Below are 27,110 nucleotides of genomic sequence, written 5' to 3'. Positions count from 1 at the left end.
AAATGATATTCCTCCTGGGCCCATCCTTATGTTGTGACCCTCTCCATGTTATGATAGGTGGGCCTGCCTTGATGATGTGACAGGGGTGTAACCTACCAGGATGGGCCCATCCATGTCTTACAGCAGCTCAGTATTCTTAATTGGTCATGGACCCATCTAAATGTTTCAACATCCTTACCCATTACAGGCCCTCCCATATGTTGTGGGAATGCACTTATGGGCCTGTACATATGTTGCTCTCACTTTAGTCCCTCAGGCCTGTCCATGTGTACTGGCTAATCTATTTAGGCAGGCCCATCTTGGGGTCTATATAAGTGTTGGTGTTTTGGTGCACAGGCTGCCCATGTGTTGTGACTAAAGTGTGACTACACTATGTGGTTTTTCTTGTTGATCAAGAAAACAACAACATTGTTTATGGAAATCATGGCAATTGGAGAGGTGATAGGGAGCCTTGACATGGGTAATATGACACCTTTCGATGATGTCACTGCTCCATTGGTAAGGAGCACCCATAGCACATGTGCTCCATACAACATGTTGACCCAACTCCAGCTTTGGGATCTGGAAGTGTTGAAGTGGTCCATTTTTTCCCTGGCAACCTCCAGCAGAAATGACACTTTGTTTATAGTGATGGAACTCCTGCAGTGCTTCTGTGAATGAATGTGGGGTCTTGTTGAAGTGATAGACATTCTGTGCTAGAAAAATAAACTCAGTAATTGCCCAAATGGTGCAAAGAACATCATCTGGCAATGCCCCTGTGGTGACAATAGGCAGTACCTTTTTGAGATCATGATGTTCCCTGCCTGTGCACTGCTTGAGGGTGGAAATTCCATTCAGCCAATTACATGTCCCAATTCTTGGCTGAAGGAGAGCAAGGTGATGATCAGGTTCTGTACCTCTGATAATATTGATAACCCAGTGCAAGCAATGGTCAAAGTAAAACTTGTGCCATTGATGGAGTGCATCAGGTGTGAGAAAGACTGATGGACATGCATCCCCCCAATCCACCCAGAATGGTTCCACAACACTGTTGAGACACTTTTCCATACATACCTTGTGGAATGCAGCAATATTGCATGGATCACAGGTAATCTGCAATCCAAGTGCCAAGTGGTGTATGGATTATGTGAAGATTGCTGTTGGGATCAGATAAGACCACACCATCACAATGGGCTAACTTTAAGTTCTTCATCACAATTGAAATGGCAAAGTGATACACATGGGAGGATAGAACAGCCTATACAGCAGGCAAAACATTACAGAACTTCAGAATTGGGAGGTATGCAGCTAGTGCAAATGAATGTGATGTGGCCTTCATCCACATGCCAGCATGAATATTTGCTAGGGAGAGCAAAAGCAGGTGCATTTCTTTATTTCCAGTACTGATCATCAAAGGAGTCTTGTCTGAAGCACCAATTACACCAAGGAAGGAATGACCAGTGGGTAATGAGTCCTATCACAGGAAGTCTCAGCATCAGAGATGTACTTGATCAACATGTTACTGACCTGTATCTCCCAAGCCTGATCAGCACTCATGAATTTGCCATACACACACTCTGTGCCATTCAGCATTTCCTCAAATTCTCAATATGGACTCATGTCCATACAATTGGAGAATACCAGTGTCACACACCAAAGGTGTTTGTTGAGGTGGACATGGATGCAGCTGATGAATGGAGATGAAGACCATAGCCCTCATGTGAAGGACAGCCAGAGATGTCAGCAGTCATCCCTCACACAAGAATGAGTCATCAATGCCAAAGAAAAAGGAAGGAAGCAAGTTAAGCACTGATAAAAATTCTTAAGCACCTGTGTATGGCATTCCAGTTTTTGATGTATCTCCACCAATTCTCAAGATACTGACACCATTCCAACACTTGCTTATAGTGCTCAGCCATGTGATCCTACCTTCCAAAATTGGAAAGGATTTGTGCACTCCACATGTTTCTACAGCACTCCCTCCAAAAGACACTCATTTTGCTAGTTCATCTGATATGGCTGCCTCCACATCAATCATTTTTCTTGTCCCCTTTTCCAGGGACCATGGCAACATATATCTACCAGGAGTTCCTACCAGCTTCTGTCCTGAAGCATCCTGGTACATCCCATCCTTGTCTGCCCCCTTTCAGCCCATCCAGCTTGGACAGCATGTTCTTTTTGTCAGTATGACCTCTAGGAGGACATTCTTTGGTTGCCTCAGGTCTGTCATTAGCTTGGAAAGGTCTTCTGTGGTTGTTTCAGTCTCTCCTGTCCAAGAAGCATATGGATCCTTCCTCCCTGCTCCCTGCAACATCTTCATACCAGTCTTGTCCATCATTCTTCCAAAATTGCAACAGCTACAGTATAATCTACTGTTCTCCACTCTCCCTGATCACATCCATGACAAGTATGATGCACATCTTGCCTCCTTATTGCAAGATACAGAAGAAGATGCTCCCCCTTAATCCACTCTTCCAACAGAGCCTCATACATGAAGTTTTTATTTGCTTCACTGAGAGGACAGTTAGGAGGGGAAAGTTGCAATCCCCTATGCTCCTGTCACCCCACAGACCCCCAAAGCTTGACCCCTGTTGACATCTGACTCACCCTGTCTGCTTTTGGATGTACTATATCAGCATCAGATCAGTGCTGCCTCTCTGTCATCCCACTTTGGCCCAGCAGCAATCTCTTTGAGATGTGACATGCACAGCCTCCCCCTAATGCAATTCCAGTGCACTTTCCCAGTTTCTGACATTACATTCTGACTGTCTTTGACTCACATATTGCCAATACTTACCAATCTTTTGACCTTGCTTACTGATTCTTTGCTTTTTGGCTTACTTATCCTTATCAATGCTCACCAATGTTTTCTAAGACAATTACCCACTGCTTACATTCCTTACTTATCACTTACCAATCACTTACCAAGTGTTTGCACCTTGTTTTCCATAGGCAATGCCCCTGTACTGTATATAAATCATTGTACTTAGATAGCTGAAAAAGAAGGAGATGTCAGAGAGCCCCTCTTGCTCACATATCATCATCACTCAGTAATTCATTCAGCAGCTTTGATAGTTGAGACTTTATTAAGGGTCTAGCTATCATCTACTTTGCTTATCACCATCTATCATCAATATACTTTGCTCCAAGTCCTCCCTGAGCTCAGTGCAGCTCAGAGTATCGAATTAAGTCACCATCCATCCTTCTGTAGGCTGACAGCAGTCTACCCTATCGCATTCTATCACATTCTTGCTCCCTCTTTGTCAGGAGCACCCCTAACCCTCAGCACTTGTCTTTGAGTGTTGTAGCTTGCAAAAAACCCTCCCAAATCAAAGGTTCTACCATCTAGGTACTGCATAGGCACAGTTTGACTCACACCAGATTGTGAAAGAGGTGTTTGACCACCTCAAGGCCATCATGCCAATAAAGGACAAGCAGATCTTTCATTTGATAAGACTCTACTTTAATTTCTTGAAAATGCCAACATGGGACTTCAGGCAAAGATTCAATACATGCATGGAGATCCTTGGCAGTGTTGAATGAAACAGGGAAGTCTTTCATATATTTAACAGTGAGTATTCACACATGTGCTGGATGAGCACACTCACACATTGTAGATGTAAGTAAGCATCAATCTCCTTCTGTGATAAGGCACCACTTGCCAGCCAGTTGGCAAGTTCCCACTCACCCTTTGATGCAAATGGATAATAAATGTTTTCAGAGTCACATATATGTGTGAATTCATCTTGGTCAATGTGCTGAAGATGATTCAAGCCTCCTTTGAGGCTCTCACCCTGATTTGGATGATATGTTCATACATGCAGAGCTGACACCAAAGGGGGGAGAGTTTCAGGAGATTTGTAGTGGGTGTCATCTTCAAGGGAATGGTGAACATTTGTGCAGTTGCTGTTCTTGCTGTCATTGTCACTATCATCAAATGGGTTGTCAAAGTTCCTGTTTGTGTCAACTAGAGAATTTAAATGTTAACTGCATAAAGATTGTTGAATGCTACACACCATCATTAGCAACATCGACATCATTGAGGTATTCATCTCCAAAGGGCAACCCTACAGGCTCCATGCTGGGTAGGATTTGAACAAGCCACTGTCCACATGGCCCTGGCCCAGACAGATGCTGCATCACAGCATCCCCTGCAGTAAACAGTGTAGTGCAGTTAGGGCAAGTGAAGCCAGTATTAGCTAGGGCAGGAAGAGTGATTGAGAAGGGATCCGAGGCAGCCATTCTGATACTGAAGTCCCAGGTTACTGTTCTGCCTCTTTTTACATGGGTCATGAAAATTTAAAAATGGATAATGGGCAAACTTACTGGGGGAATAAGTGACAAGGATCATTGTAGAGATGGGGATCTGCAGTCAGTGGTTTACACATGTCCCCAACCCATGAGTAGTGATATAGGATTAGGGTTAGGAGTTGTGCTCCCTCAAACCACCTTCTACTGCTAAGTGCACTAATACTTACTGGTGCCAATATGTCCATGCAGTCATCAGGAAATCACTCAATTAGCACATCACAATCCAGTCGATTTGCCCTTCCATCGACCCCCCCTTCATTGAAAACAAATATGACAAGCCCTCCACCAACTAAGTCAAGGGAGGAAGAGGTTTTGGATCATGTTGTGTTATCACCCAAAAGTCTCAAGCACACTCACTTTCAGCTGGCCTTGCCATCTGATAAAAATAGTGGTTCTCCATGCAAAAAGACCAAGAAACTGGTCACAATGGTCAGGAAATCTTGTAAACAGCTAGACTTGATATTGACAATGAGATACAGACTACAGCCAACATATCTCCAGAGGTTGAGAACCTTTGCTCTCATTGGATGCTGCAGCTTGCTCAGGCCAGCCAAGATGCATTTGCCACAGGTGTCAAGTATCAGCACCTCCACCTTTGAGAGATTGAATTGATGCAAATGATCACTATGGATGACTTTGAGGAGGCAAAGACCTTTCTGAAAGTTGCTGACCATCAGGTTGGGGAGGTCAAGCATATCCTTAGCTGTGAAGGAAGCTTAGGATTATTTAACCCTGGCATCAAACTTTTACCAGTAGACAACAGTAACACTGGGGACAGTGACTTTTCTGGGTCAGAATGTGAAAGTTCTGCCTCCCCTATCCCTTCCAATTTTGATAATGCTTGAATTCTTCATGCCCATCATACGGTGTAGTATACTTGTTGTTTGTTCTATATGTCTATGTGCTGTGTTGTGCTGTAGCCACACAATGTCCATCTTATGTCTGTACTAAGCATTGGCATGTTGGTGTGAATGCAGTGATTTAAAGGCACACCACATGTTGCAACTTCTGCACCTCACCCCAAAGTTGGCATCCTATATGGTTCATTTAACTACAAATACTTTCTCCAGGACAAACTGAATATCAGTCATATTCATGGCCTGCCATTTGCATTTGGCATGCTTGGCCAACCTCAAATACATCATCCTCTGCCTCACTGCATAACACCACACCCCAGGAGCTCCAACACTGCTGCTTCCCATCTGTATCTTATGCCATTTGTTTGCTTGAAATCTGAAGAAACTTATAGCCCATTAAAATTCTGATATTACGAGCTCTTCCTCTTCTTCCCAATGATCTTTGATGGATTTTTCTCACAGCCAATGAATATGATAAACTAATTGAAGAAAGTTCATCAACCTTAAAGCACTGTTGAACAGTAAGGTCAACATACATTCAGACATCCAACTCTTTGATTCTGTGTCCTGTGGGATGTTGATTGACCAAAACCATGGAAGATGAGTTCCACAGTGCTCCTGTGCATTTTGGGAGAAGGCCACTGTCTGCACAGCCAGGTCTTCTTTACAAAGCTCTTGATAATGCCCTAAGATATCTGCACCTGTGCCAAGTACAACCATGGCATCTCTGCATCAATTATAAATCATGGCCTGTTTTTTTACTGAGACATTGATAGCATGGATCATATCCCAGGCCTGAGTTTTCATAGAATAGCTCTTAGCTGTGTGCACCCCCCCCCCAAAAGACAGCCACCTTGTCTGCCAACATAAGACAGAGGCCATGTAGCACATCATTAGCTTGACCTGTGTGAAGCTTCAGCTCCATTTCTGCAAGATTTTGAAGCCCTCAAGCTTGACATGCATCAATGCCAAGAGCAGATGGAAGCAGCAAATTGTCCTGCAGTCCTGCCAGGGTTCCATCTGAAGTGGGCAACTCATCCCCCACATTGTCCAGCCAACCATCATCTGAAGCATAACCCTGCTCTGAATTTGCATCAAGAAATGCAGTTTGCTGTATGGATTTGCTGGTGGAAGTGTTGGAGCCTGCTTCAAGGTGGAGCTTCAAGTAAATCATGGCATCCATGATAAAACCTGATTGTTCAGATGCAATGCAATCAGCACAGCATGCCATAGCCAATTTTTTCAATTCAGATGCCCATTCCCTGATGTCCTTTCTGTCCATGTGAAGTGAGGTTATGGCCTCTTCTAAGCATAAATCACATGCTAGCCAAATAGCTGCTCCATGTAGGCTTCTGCTGGGTCTTGGTTCCTCCAATAATACTAGTTTGATGGAATGCACTGTTGGTGCTTCTCATGATATGTCAGTCTGTTGCATTTATCCAAAAAGGCAGATGCCATACCTGCCCTTAATTGAACTTCAAAGATGTCCATGACAGATGGGTCATCAACATGATTGTGCAGTGTATGAATCTCTTGCATGTGTCAGCTGTTTTGCTGCTCTGCAGTCAAGGCTTCATCTAGTTTTATATATGCCTGCCTCACCAATGGCACTGCTGCTCAAGCTGCTTTGAGCTTCCATGATAGGCTATCCACTTAATCTTGGATGTCAGAGAGTGCACTGCAAGTGGATCCTCAGACTAACCAATCCAAATCATCTTCATGAAGTTGGAATCATTCATCTGGAAATCCAGCAGTTCTTGGCAGTGTGGTGAGGTCATCCCATGTGCAGATGCAGATGCCATGTTAAGGATGGACCACAACATTGCAATGATTTCTCCATCTACCCATCTGGCCCCCTTGATGATCAGCAGGGCATACCATGCATAATGTTCCTTCTTGTACCCATGCACATGCCATATGCCAGTTCCAGGGATAATCCAAAGTGACAATGGGATATCAATCATCTCACTTTGACCCACACACTTCTGCATATTTGTCATGTAGGAGCAGTTAATGTCATAGAAGCAAACCACTTGTTTGATCCCTTCCATATTGTATCCCAATGCATTTGCCAAAGAGTAGTCCATGTTCAACTGTCTGCAGTGCCATCAGCAGGTGTCAAAATCAATGATTCAACCTCATACCTTTCTCCTTTTCAGAAGTCAACAACACAATGTGGATAAAAGCATCCATGCTGTGTGCATGCAGTTGCCCCAATTCTGGTTGCATGAAGCTTTCCCAAGGTTGTGTTTGCCTGACTGATAGCTCTGTGGTTGTTGCAGGTGGATTTCTGTGCCTGAGCTCAGATCATGTTTTGCACAGGTTGAATGAATTCATACCTCTGCAATATGTGGAGTGGCATTCAAATAGTCTGCATAGTGCAGATTGGTCACCATATAACCTAGTCCATCCATCATCCACACTTGATCTTTGGATTTCCACTCATGCATGTGTTCTGCTTTAAAGTTTCTGTCCATTACTACTGTGTGGGTGAACTGCCAGCTGGAAAAGGTCAGCATATGAGGATTGCATTATTGGAGCTACTTACTGGTCCAAATCCTCATTGGTATCAACATTTATTCCAGGCTGGGGGCATGCTGTGCAAAATAATGCCAGTCTGCCTTTCTCTGCTGACCTGGTTGTCCTGCAGAACCCATTCCATTTAAGTAGCTTGAGGTATTGCCATTTCCATGCAACCCATAGAGGCTCATGGTATCATCCTGATTGACCCTTCAGACATTCCATCACTTGGAACCAAAATACCAAATCTTACTGGAATGAGGTGTGGAAACACACTGGATGTGATCTGATGCAACTTGCTGTAATAGTTCATACCCAATGTTCCACATTCCAGGTTGTCCCTCAGGAAGTCATCCAGAACTGCAAATGTGCATGCAGTGCTTGGCTTCTTGAATGTTGAGGGAAATAGTTTGGCTCTGAGTAACTGTATGTATTGGGTTTCTGCAGTCTCACATTCACACCAATTCACTACAATGAAATGAACACCTGTGACATCCATGATAGTGAGATATCTTGACCCCACTGGAGGACAGAGGTGCTTTTGGTTTTCTTTGATATCTTCCACATCTTCCCACTCTTGATCATCCATGGGCAGAGATTCACCTGCTGCTTTCTGGGCTTGTGTGATTGCATGGGGACAGGGTGCTCCACCATGTCCTAGGTGCAACTGAACACTAGTCTGTGGGTCTTGATGTGAATGTAATTCTGGGCAACCAACTGATCTCTCACCATGTGAAGGGCAGATTCCTCATAGAAGTCCCCTGTCCACTGTTGGATCCTGTGGAAAGGCAGGCTCTCATGACTCTTCCAGCAACATTCTGTGCAGAATAGGGGCTGATGCAAGCAATCTGGACATCTGTATACCCTGTCATTGCCACACCAGGTGCAGTTCCTTGGCTCTGGGGAGGCTTCCAGCTCCAGGAGTATCTTCAAGAACTCCCCCTTCCATGGAACCCATTCATGGATGTAATCATTCTGTGTCTGACACACCATGTGAAGTCTGCTTTTGGGTTGGTGAACTGCTGCATACCTTTTTCCACAGTAACATCAGTTGCTGGACTGGTGGGCTGATGCTTTCATATCCATCAAAGGCTGAATCCACCCATGCATCAAAGTACTTGTGGGAGCAAGACCCTGAATGCTTGGATGGTGAGGATTGGGGAGAATGGACAGGGGTTGTTGGATCTGGCTGTTTGATCATGACTTCTGCCAATCACAATCTATATCTACCTCCAGTTCTCCAAGTCTTGACTTCCAGCTACTTCACCTGATGGCCTGGGGTAGGACCAATCATTCTCATACCCTTTTGAGTGCTTCCATTGGCCATCTGGAGGTTGCTGATTTCACAGTATGAGGTCAGTTGTTAGAAATGCTACCACTAGTGCAAGTCACTTTATCATTTAGCTCTATCAATGTTGGTACCTTAACACATGTCAGGGCATAAATACAAATGAAACTACACTGGCCTTGCACAATGCATGGTGCTGCCTTCTTATTACTGCTCAATCCCTGCCCACACATTCCCTTCCTGCTGCAACATTACCTGGGTGCTTTGCCTGGATTACAATGGTGAATTTGGATGCTATATTAGCTGGTGAAGGTGAAACAAGATGTTCAGTATCAATATAAGTATGGATATGATTGGGCAAGCCAACTGACAGCCTGGATGCAAATCAGGAGCTAATCTGCCTTTGGGTGGGATCCTGTCAAAGAGATCAGCCTGATTGGATATTTCAGTCACTTCATGGAGCTCCCATCAAAGATATCAGCCTGATTGGATTTTTTGGTCACTTCATGGAGCTCCCATCAAAGATATCAGCCTGATTGGATATTTTGGTTGCTTCACAGAGCTCCCATCAAAGATATCAGCCTGATTGGATATTTCAGTCACTTCATGGAGGTCTGAACAAATTCCTTGGCATGACCACACTAGTACTGAAATGGATTGAGACCAAACAAGGGCACAAAAAAACTTAGTAGCCAACCATCCATTATACACCATTATACATCATACCACATCATACTCCACAGAGTCCCAGTATGAATCAGATGCCTGGGATCAGATGGAAAGAGATGATGCTGATGGTGAGCGAGATATAGAATGATCAGATGTGGGGGAAAGGGAGGAAGAAATGTTTGAAGTGGAAGAGTTGGAGATCCTTGGGTGCTGACACCAGGAATGGAGGCAAGCAGGGAAGAAGAAGAAGCCTGCAGTTCTGCTATCCATATTGGAGGAGATGCAGCAATTGGACAGGAACAAGGAGTTGAGAGGGAGCAAAGTCCAGACCAAGTGCAAGGTATGCTCTAAAAGTTCTGATTTGGATGCTCACAATTCAAAGCACCCTTGTAGCTAATACAAGATTGGTTGAAAAAGCCCCTCCATTCAAAGAAGCCCCACATTACCCTTAGATCCAGTTACAAATACTCTGTGTGGGCAGTGGTCTGCAAATTTTACCAAGAGCAAATACAGGAGAAGCTTGCAAAAATGAAAGTAGAAGAAGGCAATACCCATGGAAGCAAGCAGATCCAACAGTATCAAAATGCATTGACAGCTTTTATTCAGGACAACCTGACAGAGGAACAATTGGCTGCAGCTGAAGATATAGCAGAAAGGTGGAATGGGTGGGAAGGCCCCATGCCAGAGACAAAAGCAAGGTGTGATTGTATGAGGTCAACTTCCCAGTCTTCAATTTATCCTGGTTCCCAGGAATGCAGCCAAGTATGGGTACAAGTATGTCCAAAACTTTGCAATGGAGATGTGGAAGTATTGTGGAATGCACATAGTGTGTATGGCTGGGTGGAAAAATGAGGAGGGAACTATACAGGCATGCACATGAGTCCACCATATTCTCCTCTAGGCCTAGGTAAGACTCATGCAATGACAGTATGGACTTCAATAATGAAATTGCAGATGGGATCCCCTTCAATGATGTCTGCACACTGGAAGGAAGCTGGTGAGAGTACCTTGGGGAAACATTTGAGGAGCCAGGAACACCACCCAAGCATGATGGCAAGTCAAGTCCTGAACATGCTCAGAAAAAGACAGCAGCCAAAGCAATGAGGATGGGCAAGGTTGACTCCATGAAATTGGTGAAAAATGCTGATGGAGAGATTTGGATAGGAGAAATCATGGGCCTTAGCCAGGACCAACTACAATAAATGGTTTGTGGATTTGTGACTGCTCACTACTGTGAATGTCCAGAGTATTTAGTGTCCTCAATCTCTGATGAGTGCTATCAGGATTAGCATGCAGAAATCCCTTGTCAGCAGTGCTGTTCAAGAATTTTGGTCATCATCAAGCAGAAATGATAGCAGCCTGCCATCTTCCTGAAGGATTTACCTTTGACCATGACCCAAGTCACATCTGGATGACAACAGCTACCCAGCTGCTGTCCTTTTGGCACAAGCAACAGGAATCCCATCCATATGATGTGTTTGGATTTCAGAAATGGATTGATTGATCTGGTGAGCTGTGTCATAACCATGCATTCACTCTAGGTCCTTACTCACTCCACACCCTCTTCCACTGGTCATTCACTCACTCCACACCAACTCTGCCCAACTTCTGTTGGTTACAAACCATCTCCACTCCAACTGCTGTCAGACTTGTACTGCTCTCCTACCAGACCAAATGGTGTGAGTCAAAGTGTGGTTCAGTGGTGAAAACCAACCAAAACCAACACAAAAGACAAAAAGAGTGAGTGGTGGTGTGCCTATGCAGTACCTAGATGGTAGAACCTTTGATTTGGGTGGTTTTTTGCAAGCTACAACACTCAAGGACAAGTGCTGAGGGTTGGAGGTGCTCCTGACAAAGAGGGAGCAAGAATGCAATAGAAAGTGATAGGGTAGACTGCTTTCAGCCTACAGAAGGATGGATGGTGGCTTAATTCAATGTCCTAAGCTGCACTGAGCTCAGGGAGGGCTTGGAGTGAAGTATATTGATGATAGACAAGGATAAGCAAAGTAGATGATAGTTAGACCCTTAATAAAATCTCAACTATTGAAGCTGCTGAATGAATTACTGAGTGATGATAAAATGCAAGCAAGAGGGGCTCTCTGACATCTTCTTTTTTTTTTGCTATCTAAGTACAGTGATTTATATACAGTACAGGGGTGTTGCCCTTGGAAAACAAGGTGCAAACACTTGGTAAGTGATTGGTAACTGATGAGTAAGGAATGTAAGCAATGGGTAATTGTCTTGGAAAGCATTGGTAAGCATTGGTAAGCATTAGCAAGCCAAAAGGTGATGAATCAGTAAGCAAAGTCAAAAGATTGGTAAGTATTGGCAATAGGTGAGTCAAAGACAGTCAGAACGTCAAAGTATGAGTCAAGTAATGTTAGGAACTGGGAAAGCACACTGGAATCGCATTAGGGGGAGGCTGTGCATGTCACATGTTGAAGAGATCACTTCTAGGCCAAGGTGGGATGACAGAGAGGCAGCACTGATCTGATGCTGATATAGTACATCCAAAAGTAGACAGGGTGAGTCAGATGTCAACAGGGGTCAAGCTTTGGGGGTCTGTGGGGTGACAGGAGCATAGGGGATCACAACCTTCCCCCCCAAACCATCCTCTCAGTGAAGCAAATAAAAACTTCATGAACAAGGCTCTGTTGGAAGAGAGGATGAAGGGGGAGTGTCTTCTGCTGTATCTTGCAACAAGGAGGCAAGATGTGCATCATACTCATCATGGATGCAATCAGGGAGAGTGGAGAACAGTAGATTATACTGTAGCTGTCACAATCTTGGAAGAATGATGGACGAGACCAGTATGAAGACATTGCAGGGAGCAGGGAGGAAGGATCCATATGCTTCTTGGACTGGAGAGACTGAAATGACCACATAAGACCTTTCCAAGCGAATGACAGACCTGAGGTGACCAAAGAACATCCTCCTAGAGGTCATACTGACAAAAAGAACACACTGTCCAAGCTGGATGGGCTGAGAGGGCACAGACAAGGGTGGGATGTACCAGGATGCTTCAGGACAGAAGCTGGTAGGAACTCCTGGTAGATATATGTAGCCATGGTCCCTAGCAAAGGGGACAAGCAAAATGATTGATGTAGAGGTGGCCATATCAGAAGAATTTAGCAAAATGAGTGTCTTTTGGAGGGAGTTCTGTAGAAACATGTGGAGTGTGCAAATCCTTTCCAATCTTGGAAGGTAAGATTGCATGGCTGAGCACTACAAGTGAGTGTGAGAATGGTCTCGGTACCTGCAGAAATGGCAGAGATATGTCAAAAACCAGAATGCCATACATGGGTGCTTAAGAATTTTAGCCAGTGCTTAACTTGCTCCCTTTCCTTTTCTCTGGCACTGATGACTTGTTCTTGTGCAAGGGATGACTGCCAACATTTCTGGCTGTCCTTCTTTGCATGAGGGCTATGGTCTTCATCTCCATTCATCAGCTGTATCCATGTCCACCTCACCAAACACCTTCAGTGTGTGACAATGGACCATTCTCTGAGGAGTCATGTGACTACCTTTGGACTCCTCCCTGACAGCTCACAGTCAGGTACTCTGCAGCATGTGCACCATATGGTCCAGCACCTGGACTGTTTCCTTTTCTGGATGTTCTATGTTACCTGTTTGTATGTCCTCCATCTACCCTTTATTCATCATCTAGGAAGTTTTACTTGAAATTTTACAAGTCTCCATATGTCAGTGCTGATTCCGATTACTGTACCTCCATAGTAGTATAAAAGCATGTATCATACTCTGCTGTTCTTCAGTATGAATATTGACTTAGTTCCTACTCCCTCTGTCTCCATCTTCTGCCTGTCAGAGTTACCTCCAACTGTCCATCTGTACTCCCCCTCTGAAATATGAGGGCTGAGATTGTGCAAGGGGGTAGTGCATGAGCTAAACCTGATGCCCTTACCTCAGTGGATTTCATTCCTGCCAACACTCTGCCAGTTGGAGTTCTGCTCTTTCCATCAGACTTGCTTCTGAACCTCTCCCTGGACCTCATCCAGCATCAGAGTTGGTCAGAGTAGGCCCGGACTTGACAGTATATTTGTACTCACACTTGTATGATCTCGTTTTCTGTCTTCCGAAAAACTTACACCATTATGAGAACTCAGGCTCAATCCCAAAGAGAGGTCACTGAGAACCTCACTGTTGCACTAGCTAATCTGCATTGACTCCCTTCTGTTGTTGAACAGTTCCAATCATTCTCCACTCAATGCTGCTCTTGCACTGAAAGCAAAAGCACTCCACAAGCTGGTCGCTCTGACCTCCATCCAACCACTTTCCATACTCCATCTCCTCATAACTGAGATGATGGACCCGACCCTGATGACCCTGATGGTGATCCTGATGGCAGGGGCAGCAGTGATGGGGATATCCCCAAAGACCTGGCTGAGCTGCCAGATGATCCCCTCATGGCTCTTGCTAGAGCTGTCCATGTGCTTGTGCAGTCTAGTTCATGCACTGGGGACTCTGCTCTGAAAACCAAAGTCCACAAACCTGACACTTTTGACAGCTCTGACCCTAAGAAACTCTGTGAGTTCCTTGTACAATGTGAGCTGAACTTCCAGGACCACTGCTGTGTGTTCTGCTCCAACAGAGCGAAGGTTACCTTTGCTCAGTCTTATCTTAAGGGTATAGCCCTGGCTTGGTTTGATCCAGACCTACTAAACCCTGACAATTATGACTGCCCACTCTGGATGGATGACTATCATGAGTTCTTACAAGAGCTCACAACTAATTTCAGCCTGCATGATGCCATAGCAGATGCCATCCAACAACTCAAGAACCTTACTATGAAGGATAGCTCTCAGATTACCAAATATGTCATGGAGTTCAATTGCTGGGCTTCACAGGTCAAGGACTACAGTGTTGGTGCACTCTGCCACTGCTTTTATAGTGGACTTCCAGACCACATCAAGGATGAGATTGCTTGCATAGGAAAACCTTCTACCCTTGCACAACTCTGTGAACTTGCTCAGAACATTGATGTGCACTACTGGGAGCATAAAGCAGAGATCTCACACACCACCAAGTCTGCCACTGACAAGTCACAGCCTTCCAGCTCTGACAACAAGTCTAAATCATTGTCCTCTGCCTCTGCTCTGAAGTCCAATGCCAAGGGTAAGGGCAAGCAGAAAGATCTGCCCAAGTCTGATATTGCCCATCTTCTGGGCAAGGATGGCAAACTCACCTCTGCTGAATGCCAGTGTAGGATGAAGAACAACCTCTGCCTCTTCTGTGGTGAGGCTGGCCACTCTGCTAAGGACTGTCCCAAGTCTACCTCTCATGCAGCCAAAGCCTGTGCAGCTATGGCTGGAACTCTGCCTCCTCTGCCCATGGAGAAGGCAGAGCCAAAAAATTAGTCCACTCCTCCAGGGAGCTCACATAGCCTGGAGGAAGCATTGATCCCAACTGTGCACAACCAGACATCCAACTCAACATGTCCACTCTCTCCAGTCCCAATTCTTTCCTTCCAGCAATGTCAACTCTGTTTCATTTTATGTTACTCCATTGGATTCTTCATGTTCACTGGTATTAGGACACAACTGGCTCACCCACTTCAATCCATTGATTGACTGGGTACTGGGCAGTATGTCATTCAAACCATCATTACAGGGAATGCTGACACCCTGGGCACCTTTGTCACCTTCCACTGCAACCCCTGCTCCAGATCTGATACCCCCCACTCCATCTGCAGTTCCATCTGCACCTCCAACAGACTTGCTGCTCTCTGCTCTGCTCATCTCACTCATCAATGCTGCTGCATATGTCAGAGCCTGTGCTCTCCCTGGCTCTAGACAGTTCCACTTACAGCTCTCTGCTGATGATGTGAAGCTTCATGTGTCCTCTGCTTCCTCTCCACCTCCTGACCTCTCCTCAGTCCCTCCTGAGTATCATGAGTTTGCCAACATCTTTAGTAAAGACAAGGCTACTGAATTTCCACCACACTGCTCATTGAGGAAGGAGCTTCTCTGCCCATTGGCATGATCTACTCTCTGTCTCTGCCAGAGCTTGAAGCTCTCTGCACCTTCATTGATGAGCACCTTGGCTACAGTTTCATCAAACAGTCCACCTCTGCTCATGGTGCCCCTGTCCTCTTTGTAAAGAAGAAGGACAGTTCACTCTGCCTCTGTGTAGACTATTGAGGACTCAATAAAATCACAAAAGAAGATCACTATCTGCTGCCGCTCATCTCCAACCTACTTGACTCCCCAAGCTGTGCTAAAGTCTATACCAAGATCAACCTCCACCATGCCTATCATCTGGTCCGCATTGCAGATGGAGATGAATGGAAAATGGCTTTCTGCACTCGTTATGGTTCTTACAAGTGGTGAGTAATGCCATTCAGTCTGACTAACATGCCTGCAGCTTTCCAGTGATTCATTAATAGCATCTTTGCAGACATGCTCAATGTCTGCATCATGGTATACCTTGATGACATCCTAGTTTATTCACAGGATGTGGAGTTGCACTGCAAACATGTAAAAGAGGTACTCTGCCACCTTCAAAAGCATGGTCTTTATGCCAAGCTGGAGAAGTGCGAGTTTCACTCCAACTCCATCGAGTACCTTGGTTATGTTCTTTCTCCCTCCAGTCTCACCATGTCCACTGAGAAGGTTCAGGCAGTCCACAACTGGCCTGAGCCACAGAAGGTGCAAGACATCCAGTCTTTCCTTGACTTTGCAAACTTCTACAGATGATTCATTAACAACTACTCCGACATCATCATTCTGCTCACTTGCCTCATGCGAAAGGGTGCTCCTTGGAACTTTTCCAAGGAGTGTCACTCCACCTTCCTCCACCTGAAGGATGCCTTCAGCTCTGCTCCTGTCCTCACACACTGGGTTCCTGACGCTCTGCTTACAGTTGAAACCGACACCTCTGACTATGCCATTGCTGGTGTTTTGTCAATCACCTGCTCTGATGGTGAACTCCACCCAGTTGCTTTCTACTCCTGCACCATGGTCATGCCAGAACTCAACTATGATACCAATGACAAGGAGCTGTTGGCTATCTTTGAGGCTTTCTGCCATTAGCGGCATTACCTGTAAGGTTCTGCCTTACCTGTTGACGTGGTGACAGACTACAAAAACCTTGAGTATTTCTCCACCTCTAAGGTCCTCACTCATTGACAGGCCCACTGGTCAGAGTACCTTTCACAGTTTAACCTTTCCATCTGCTTCTGACCTGGCCACCTGGGAGCCAAACCTGATGCACTCACATGATGATGGGACATCTACCCAAAAGGGGGGGATAGGGACTATGCACAGGTAAATCCTCACAATCTCCACCCTATGTTTTACACAGGAGCAACTTGTGTTGTCCCTCTGTACCACTACCCTCATGGCACCTGTGCTCTGCACTGCCATGGTCTTCGATGTTGAGTGCTTGCATTCTGACATCACCTCCACCCTACCATCTGACCCTGTCTCTGCCAGCCATCTTCCAACTCTGACTAAGCCTCAGTGGTCCCTGGACTCCGATGGTCTACTCCACCTTGATGGTTGCATCTTTGTCCCTGACATTGATGACCTCCACCTTTGAGTGCTTCAGTTCAAGCATGACCATCCTCTAGCAGGCCATTTTGGGCAAAACCACACCCTAGAACTTGTCCACAGGGACTATGTGTGGCCTAACCTCCACTCTGATGTGAAAGAATATGTCAGGTCCTGCACCACCTGTGGACAGAGCAAAACTCCATGTCACCACCCTTATGGTCTACTGAAGCAACTCCCTGTCCCAGAGAGACCTTGGAACTCCATCTCCATGGACTTCATTGAACACCTCCCCAACTCTGATGGCTACTCTGCCATACTTGTGGTAGTGGACTGCCTCTCAAAGCAAGCAGTGTTCATCCCCACCCATGACTCCATCACCTCTGCCAAACTCACTAAGCTCTTCCTTACCCATGTCTTCTCCAAGCACAGAGTGCCAGCTAATGTCACCTCTGACAGAGGTCCTGAGTTCATCTCACACTTCTTCCACTCTCTAGGAGAGGCCCTTGATATGCATCTTCACTTCACTTTAGGTTACCACCCAGAAGGCAATGGCCAGACCGAGCAAATGAACCAGACCCTTGAGCAGTACCTTTGTGTCTACTGCAACTACCAACAAGACAACTGGGCTGAGCTGTTACCTCTAGCAGAGTTTGCTTTCAACAATGCACCAAGTGTGGCAACTGGGGCTTCTCCCTTCTTCACTAACAAAGGATACCACCCAAACCTGTCTGTGGTCCCTGACCAAGACTTCACCTCTCCAAGGGCTCATGACTATGTCATTGAGCTCTCTGCCCTTCATGACTTCCTCCACTCTGAAATGTCTGCTGCTCAGCAGTGCTATCAGGGTCCAGTGGATGCCAGATGCATACCTCCACCTGGGTTTAAGGTTGGAGAGCAAGCCTACATCAAAGCCAAGTACTTCCACTCCACTCATCCTTCAGAAAAACTCTCCAAAAAGTACCTAGGTCCATTCACCATCTTGGCCAGGCCAGGTATGCACTCTGTCACCCTTAAGCTCCCTGATTCTATGCACTTGGTACATCTGTCTTCCATGTCTCACAACTGGAAGCTGCAGTGGCTAACCCTTTCCCAAACCAACAACAACCTCTGCCTCCACCAGTGGATGTTGATGGTGACCTTGAGTATGAGGTATTGGAGATACTTGACTCTAAGGTGGACCACCATCACTGCCACTGTCAACTCCTGTATCTAGTCTGCTGGGCTGGTTATGAGAACACTGATGAAGAAACCTCTTGGTTGCTTGCAACTGAACTAGGTCACACTTCCAACATAGTCTCTGCTTTCCACAAACGATATCTGCACAAACCTGGCCCATGTCAACCTCCACCATAGTACTCTGCCTGTACAACCTTCCTCCATGGGCCAGCTCTGCCCCTTACTGAACTACCTTAAGTACTTTAGAGTTTTCTCCACTTATCTGTTTCACTTCTCAGAATCACAAACAAGGTTACAAGTCTATTTCATAGTAGTACAAAAACATACAAACTAAAATAAAATAAAAAATAAAATAAAAAAGAAAACTACCCTACTCTTCCATTGCTTGTTCTCCACCACCTCCCTGCTCTCCTCTGACTTCCTCCTCCTCCTCATTGTCCCCCTCCATGCCCTCATCCACTTCCTTGTTCCTGTCTTCTGCCACCTCTGACTGAGGCCTTTTCCATCCTCCTCCTGCATGCTTGAACTCAGCCATCCTGGCCTTGTGCACATCCTCCCTCCTCCTCATCTCTGCCCATTCTGCCCACTCGCAGTACAGCCCCCACTCATGGGCTGTCCACTCTGCAGCCTCCACCATCTGCTCTGCTGCCCTTGCCATCCTCTTGAAGGCAGTCGCAGCCTTCTTGTGTGCCTCTGCATACCTCTCCATGGCCTGCAGCTGCTGCTCCCACTCCTGCTCCACCCACCAGGAGGAGGCCCCCGCTCCTGAGGGTTCCTTGCACAGTGTCTCTGGCTCCTCCTCATCTTCTCCACCTACCTCCCACTCATCATCCACCTCTTCTGTCTCTGTTGCTCTCTCCTTCCCCTTCCCTCACAGCTTCTTCTTCTTCTCCCCTCAGGAACTCCCTGTTCCCACTCTCTTCCATGATGGTCCCACCACCACATCCTCCCTCATCCAGCTACACACCTTTTTCTTCTTGTGGCAGGGCATGCAGGCCCTGGTCTTGCCTTGTCCTGGTTCACACTGTCCTGCCATCAGACTCGCTACACAGCAAGTGCAGGGGGGCCACCTGGTCATGGTGACCACCACAGAGGTCCCTGGGACCCTCTGGGCAGTGTTGATGTCATACACCATGCCACATAGTCTAAGAAAAATGAGGCTGCAAGTCAGTTCCGCCTGACTCATGGTACTCCACCACTCACCTTTGTGTGGCCTCATCCCATCTGGCCTGGGCCCTCTGCCTCTGTCTTTCTGCCTCCTCCTCTGCTGCCTTCTTCCTTCGAGCCTCCTCTTCCTCCTCTGCTCTCTTCCTCCACTCTGCCTCCAGTCTCTCTTCTTCTGCCTTCCACCTCTTGGCCTCCTCATGCTTGGCCTTGCACTCTTTCTCCCTCCACTTGGCCTCCTCTCATTGGCACACCTTCTCCATGGACTTCTCTCACTCAGTGTTGGTGGAGTTGTCAGTCAGGACAACCAGCTCTTCATCCACAACTTGGGAGTAGTCACAGACATGGCCAGGGGTTGGTTGGGGGTTTTGCTCTGGTGCTGGGAAGGCATGATGATGGGAGGAAAGGACAAAGGTTCAGTATCCTGACACGTGTCTTTTAAGTGGTACTTTGAACTCTGACAGAGCTCCACTGCAGCTAAAGCCATTATCCTCGAGGCATCAAAATGGTTTCAAATGATCAACTCGTGTTGATCCTGTCCCATACATGCAGCCTTCAGGGGTTCAGGCCCTAAGGGGGGGGGCACTGTCATAACCACACATTCACTCTAGGTCCTTACTCACTCTGCACCCTCTTCCACTGGTCATTCACTCACTCTGCACCAACTCCACCCAACTTCTGTCAGTTATGAACCATCTCTGCTCTGACTGCTGTCAGACTTGTACTGCTCTCCTACTGGACCAAATGGACCATTCTCTGAGGAGTCATGTGACTACCTTTGGACTCCTCCTTGACAGCTCACAGTCAGGTACTCCACAGCACATGCACTGTATGGTCCAGTGCCTGGACTGTTTCCTTTTCTGGATGTTCTATGTTACCTGTTTGTATGTCCTCCATCTACCCTTCATTGATTGTCTAGGAAGTTTTACTACCCAATGCCCTCACTTCACTCTGCCCTTACCTCAGCAGATTTCATTCCTGCTCACACTCTGCCAGTTGGAGTTCTGCTCTTTCCATCAGACTTGCTTCTGAACCTCTCCCTGGACCTCATCCAGTGTCAGAGTTGGTCAGAGTAGGCCCAGACTTGACAAGCTGCAGCCACCAGTGGATAGAACTTTGGCACCCCTCCAGGTTGTGAGGCAGTAGAAATACCAAAAGACACCTGCCCCCAAATGCAAAAAGAATCCTGGAAGGATATATGTCAAGGGAAAGGGTAAAGCACAGGAAGAGGGAGTGGTGGATGATAGCATGGATGACAGCATGGATGACAGTTTGGATGATCATGGCAAGGCTGAGGCAAGTGATGTTGGAACAGATGGTCCCTCCACTAAAAAGGTGTGCCATATGTGATTTTCATGCATGACAGATCAGCACTAATGTGATTCTGGTCTTCAGGTATCTGGTGGGAGGCAAAACCATGCCAAGACACCATTCCCTTCTCATTCCCACTCAAATCCCCCACCAGCTGATGGTTCCCATATTGAGCAGCTCTCTGCACCTCCAGCCCATGCAAAGACCCTGGTGCATCATCCATGAAATAAAGCACTAACTGATGATAATGGGAGGGAAAGCAATGGCCATGATTCTAATGATGAAGCTGATGAAGACACTTATTTGCCCACCCTATCCAATTCAAAGAAATCAGCAACATCCCTGAATAGTGAGCTTCCTGCTGTAACTTGTATTCACAGCAAACCCTGATCTGCACTCAGGGAGTGAGTACACAACTGAACTACAGGACCACTCAGAATATGCAGATGAAGATGGATTGGAGAGCATTCTTTTCACTGACCACCCAACTGAGGAGGGGTCAACAAGCAGAAAAAAAGGTGGAAAGCTGAAATCTGCCCTGAAGTGCACACACAAGGCAAGTTCAGTCATGTTGAATCAGCTGTTATGGCTAACAAGTTTGCACTGTATATTAAGCAGGCTCTGTCAGAATCAAGTGAGCCAGACATGAATCGATGTCGACCTGGGGCCAAATACTTGTCCAAGTCCAATCATAATGGATCTGTGACCACCAATGCAGCATCTGTGAACATGAAACAAGGTGTCCCTGGGAGCACCTGGAAGTCACCTCATGTCAGAAAGGTCCCCTGCAAGGCCAGATGCAGATGTTCTATCTCCTGATGCACAGAGATTGCACAAGCAAACAGGCAACAATCAGAAGCAGAAGTAGTTGTCAAATCCCTCAAACAGTCAGAGCAGAAACCTTTTTTGGAACTCATGTATGGTCTATAGAGGGCTTAGCCTAGTGTGACACATTAGAATACAAGTGTATGGCATGTACAGTAGCTCATGACACCATGGTGGTTGTGAGAGGCATCTTTGATATCAGAGAGAGGGATAGTTAAGCAGGACAGTTGAGCAGGACAATTGAGCAGAGAGCTGAGTGGGACAGGTCTACATATTGGCCATGTGGAAGCGACTGGTAGCTATCTATATAGGGAGATATTGCTGCTCATCTCCCATGTATTGCTGTTACCCAAAATTTGGCTCCATCTTCCAACCTTGCTGAACCAAATATGGCTCTGTCTGCCATTGTCCAACCTTGCTTCCCACAGTGTGAATGATATTCATGCCATTGTTCCTACAAGTTTAAATCTTGATTGATCATTGACCTATCAGTGAACCCATCATCATCAAATATGTCCACTGAACAGTCCCACCAAGTTTGTTTCTGTCATCAAGGTGAGGTAGTCATCATTGTTGGATCCAGCAACCTAAGCCATCCACAGCTAATGTAAGACCAATCAAGCCAAGGCGATCTAGCTCCCACATGAAGCAGTCCAAAAATCTGGAGGAGATGCTAGTACAATTGCATGAGTTGCAAGAGCCAACCCCTCCACCAATTGTCTCAAGTGGAAGGGTGGATATGGCAGGGTCAAACATGGATATTGCAGCCAGTGAGTGAACATGATTTCTCTCCAAGCTCAACAACAAATGTTCTTTCACTATAGATTCATGCAAAAGCTTGCTGGATCAGTTCCTGCAGGAAAGGGAGCCAACTGCTCCCCCAGCAGATGGTATGAATGTGGATCTACTCAAGCAATTGCTGAATGCATGGGAACCATTGGCACCACCAGTCACACATGAGAAATTAAACAGGATGGATGGGTCTTCAACACCTGCACAAGATATTACTATGCAGGTTGATTTTCTGGAAGACTTGCAGAATGTGCAGGAACTGTCTCCTCTGCCCATCACCTGTGAATCATCAAATCCAAGGGACCAATCTTGTCAACCCAATTCTCCAACTAACCTGCTTGCTCAATTGCAGGATATGAGGGAACCAACACCTCCCCCACTCATTTCAAATGTACCTGTCAATTCTTCTGACTTGGCAGTGGATAAGGACAATGGCACAAACCATTTGACTTTTGGCATGCCCAAACAATCAGAGATGAGGGATCTTTTCAAAGAAATATGCAATGGTGAGCATTTATTTGGTTCTATTCATGTGATCGGTGATATCCATTGATTATGTAGGTGAACTTCCATCTACACAGCAATCTCTTCAAATGGAACAATGGGGATTGGCACCTGTTCCACATTGTGATCAAGGTATGGGCATGAGCTTAATCTGATACACCATTGACATTGATAATTTTAGTCCTGCACACCTTACATGCCACAGTATCTCACTACCACAGACACACCACTCCCAGTGACACACTGTTCAATCCAACCTCAATAGGCACCTTGTGTGTGCTGCAAATGCCATTGCAAGAGCATTGGGCACAGCTGAAAGGGACCAGTATGGTGCAGCCTCTTAGGGCCTTCAACTTGTCAATATGCTCAATTTGATGGAAGTTGTTCATTATCTGCATTCTGCCTTTGAAAATTGTCCCAAGCCATTCATTGCCAGCCAATCACACCCATCTTGCCAGTCTGTGGTAGAGATGGGTATCCTCTACATGGCATGCCAGATTGAGGTGGCCTCTGTACATCTGAAGCAGACTGCCAATATTGCAGGATGGCCCATGCATTGGTTTGCAAACCTAGCAATGGACTTGGTAGGTTTTACATCAATTTTTCACAATGTGGGACTGATATATAATTCCTTCAGAATCAGCTTAATAGCTTGATTCCAGTGACAGTGTTGCATGCCAGTTATACTCCTCCCCTCCCAGCATGCTACCATGCAGTACCTCAGACACCAAGATGATGAGGTTAGCTTCCATGATCAAATGCAGCTAATTCCCCTTAGCACATTTTGCATAATTGATGATATCAGCACCATCATCCTGCATTGGACCCCACACACAGCTGATCCCAATTCTGGCTTTGCATTCCCTTGGTGGCTATATCATTCTGAGTAATACACAGCAGATTCCCAAAGATTGCAAGGAAAGGGATTGTTTTCTGCAGCCTGGGATTTTTTTAAGGTATGCCACTTATTCTCGTTGCTGCAAATAGTTGATGATGGCCCAGGGCTTATGGCCATTGCCTGAGGTGCCAATTGCAGACCATCTTGATGGCCATATCAAGGAGCAGGTAAACTACTGCATTGAAAATATTTGGAAATATGCTAATGTTATCAACAGTCAGGGTTGACAAATTGACCATTTCTATGCTAGGTGGTGGGCATTGCATGGGTTGTTGGGCATGCTGCTTCAATAGTTTACATGTTTTTGACTGTGGAGTTGGTTGTATATACATCACTGTGAATGTCAATCATGTATGAGATACCACCCACTCACATGATGTCTGAACCCCCACCCATCTGCATGATGGCCTGAGTAGGTTTACTTTTGTTGCAGTTTATGATGCACACCCTTTAGCTCTGAGTACCTGCCCAATCTATGATGTCAAAGCACCTGCCCATTTGCAAAATCCTGGCAACACCACCCATCCAAAGTTCAAGAGCCAGCATATCCTAATAAAATATGAGATCCACATTGCCTACTAAGTCTTACATTAAATTTTGCAGCTTCAAATCAACAGTTCTCCAGTTGCAACTGGTCTAGGTAGTAGGTTGTCCATCCATGGTGATTGACACATGGGAATGTGCACCAACTGATGTACATTGGCATGCATGTAGTATGCCAGGCATGCTCTGTCACTATCTACAGCTCCCACCCCATGCTCCAATGCTGAACCTGAAAATGCAATGATCATCCCTGGGTTGTAGCACAGCCACAGATTCAACATTGGAATGACAAAGTCCAAGGGCAGGTAGTCACCCATGGTTACCAGCATGTCATACCATGGATCCTGTCCATTGATATCCCTGTGGTAACAAGTTGCCCAATTCACCATCATGGACATGCTGCTATGTGTGGAGCTCCATATCAGCAGTATGGAGCTTATATCTGAATCTGCCTGCTGTTCTGCCTGTTTGCCAAGGAAGATCAATGCTTCCCTGCCATCTGCATACATTTGTGGATGGATGACATGCAGGATCACAGATAACAGGGCATTGGTGTCAGATATTTGGTTGACCCATTCCCTTGTAGAAGTGTTTTCTGTCCTGGATTTGAGCAGCTGTGAGGCTTCTGGGAAGCCATTTTGGGGCTTCAAGACAGATGAGCACTTTATTCACAATGCAAGAAATGATCACCCACCCCATGACCCTGTTGAAACCATGCAGGTGACAGGTTGATGGCACCTTTCAACTCAGCATTATTGTGGAAATATGACTTGTCCATCCACCATGCCTGTGGGGAAGCCTTTATGCTCTCCTGCAGTGGTTCCCTCAGAAGATGAAGGTGGTTCCATATGTCAGCCTGCCATTCCATTAACTCAGTAGAATATGAGATTCTGCATTTCCTTACCCTTCTTTTTGGGCTGAGAGCATCTGGCAAATACCATATGCAGATGGTGTTTGAGTCAGTCACCAGAATGGATGGCTCAGTCACTTCTGCATATCTCTCAGCAGCTTCTGCATTGCAGGTTTTTCCACCCCAATTTTTCCTGACATTGACTGCAGAAAGATGAAAACTTCCATTGCACCATTATGATGGACTTACTTGGGCAACAATAGGCCTGTGAGATTACTAATGATATGTGATCCACTTCACATAACACTGGAAACAGAATCAATATATCTGGAAGGGCCTTTCATGTATGACACAATGCAGTCTGTTAGTTCCATTCACCATCTGTGGGGGGTTTTAGATGTGTCTTGCATAGTATTCATGCTTGAGGTGGATGAGGTCAGAGTTGTATAGCAGGCAAGCCACTTTTAGCTTGTTGGAAAATTACAGCATGTCAGGATGCTTGCCTCAATATTTTACTGTGATCCAATCAATATGTTGTGACACTATATGTGCTATTGGTGTTGGGCCTGTCTCATGTTGTGACAGGGGTGGATCTTAGTAGATGGACCCATCCTTGTTGTATGGCAATATAAAAGATATTACTGAAGGGCCTGTCCATACACATTATGACCATATAAATAATACTGCTGAAGGGCCCATCCTTATGTTGTGACCACATAAATGATACTGCTGAAGGGCCCTTCCATATGTTGTGATGCTATAAATGATATTACTGATGGGCCTGTCTTAATGCTGTGACTGGGATGCATCTTACTAGAGGGGCCTGTCTATGTGTTGTGACACTGTAAATGATATTACTGATGGGCCCATCTTTATGTTGTGACAGGCATACATGTTACTATTGACAGGCCTGTCCATGTGTTGTGACCATGTGATTGATATTACTGACAGGCCTGTCTATGTGTTGTGACACTGTAAATGATATTACTGACAGGCCCATCTTTATGTTGTGACAGGCATACATGTTGCTATTGATGGGCCCACCCATGTGTTGTGACCATGTAATTGATATTGCTGAAAGGCCCATCTTTATGTTGTGATGTGGGTGCATCTTACTAGATGGGCCTGTCTATGTGTTGTGACACTGCATAATGAAATTGCACACACTGAAGGGCCAGAAGTATAAAGCGATGGCTCATTACCAGACAAAGATGAAGGATGGTCAGTGAGTACACTGGGTACCAGACCAGCTTGGACAGATGAAGTGGAGGAGGCCTGTAGAGAAATGATGAGCACAACATGAGGCTTAAAGACAGGGAAAACTCACAATATTAGAATTACTCATAGAAGGCAAAGCATTGCAATGCCTCTGAGGCTTTGGATGGCAAACAGCCATCTCAGATTGTTCTGGAAACTGTGACACAAAGCCAACAGCAGTACACCTGGGACTCAAAGTCAACAGGTGGTGGACAGCACAACATGAAGTCAGCAGGGGGTGTCAGTCCAAGGAGATTTTGACCAGATGACAAACCTCTGGAAGGGAAAAACTATGCAGAAAATTCATCAGATCACCACATACAGCCAAGTAGGATCCTACTTACCAGAGCACAAGTCTTGAGCAGTTAAAAACAAAAGTTGCTATCAATATCACAGTGAGCAGGAACCCCATCATCAGGATGTCATACATACTGAGCAGAATGAGTCTCAAAGAATTAAATGGTGCAGACCTTGATGCAGATAAAGTGTCAATAACAGTGAAGGGGGATGGGAACATTCCTTGCCTGGCAGTGGGAGTGTCAGTGAATAACATGTTGCTATCAACAAAAAAAAAGCAGTGAGCACAAAGCATGAGATTAAGGTTCAGTCACAGGCAACATTCTGAATCATTGAATTGATTCAGCCTGCTTTATGA

The 27,110-nt window shown here is 45.8% G+C and overlaps 3 protein-coding genes across 3 annotated transcripts; 2 read left to right on the top strand and 1 right to left on the bottom strand.

The window, feature by feature from the left end:
* Positions 1-354: 354 nt before the first annotated feature.
* On the bottom strand, positions 355-1,071 carry F5J12DRAFT_727271 (uncharacterized protein; the record flags this gene model as incomplete). Its single annotated transcript, XM_051741792.1, has 1 exon — positions 355-1,071. A coding segment is annotated over one exon (717 nt), but the record flags the coding sequence as incomplete, so codon positions are not given.
* A 19,652-nt stretch (positions 1,072-20,723) lies between these two features.
* On the top strand, positions 20,724-21,654 carry F5J12DRAFT_786335 (uncharacterized protein; the record flags this gene model as incomplete). Its single annotated transcript, XM_051743421.1, has 5 exons — positions 20,724-20,810; positions 20,871-20,996; positions 21,167-21,190; positions 21,214-21,420; positions 21,526-21,654. 5 exons carry the CDS (start codon positions 20,724-20,726, stop codon positions 21,652-21,654), a joined length of 573 nt encoding a protein of 190 aa, XP_051595480.1.
* Positions 21,655-22,254: 600 nt separating this feature from the next.
* On the top strand, positions 22,255-24,145 carry F5J12DRAFT_786334 (uncharacterized protein; the record flags this gene model as incomplete). The annotated part of the gene is made up of 8 exons (XM_051743420.1): positions 22,255-22,381; positions 22,436-22,909; positions 22,965-23,039; positions 23,113-23,237; positions 23,330-23,491; positions 23,609-23,647; positions 23,895-23,972; positions 24,056-24,145. The coding sequence occupies 8 exons, from the start codon at positions 22,255-22,257 to the stop codon at positions 24,143-24,145; spliced, it is 1,170 nt and encodes a 389-aa protein (XP_051595479.1).
* Positions 24,146-27,110: the final 2,965 nt, after the last annotated feature.

This window comes from Pisolithus orientalis (genome assembly GCF_024613125.1).
Source record: "Pisolithus orientalis strain OTSU chromosome Unknown F5J12scaffold_54, whole genome shotgun sequence".
Classification (NCBI taxonomy): Eukaryota; Fungi; Basidiomycota; class Agaricomycetes; order Boletales; family Pisolithaceae; genus Pisolithus; species Pisolithus orientalis.
Note: the sequence above shows the minus strand (reverse complement) of the source record. Positions and strands in the feature narration are given on the sequence as shown.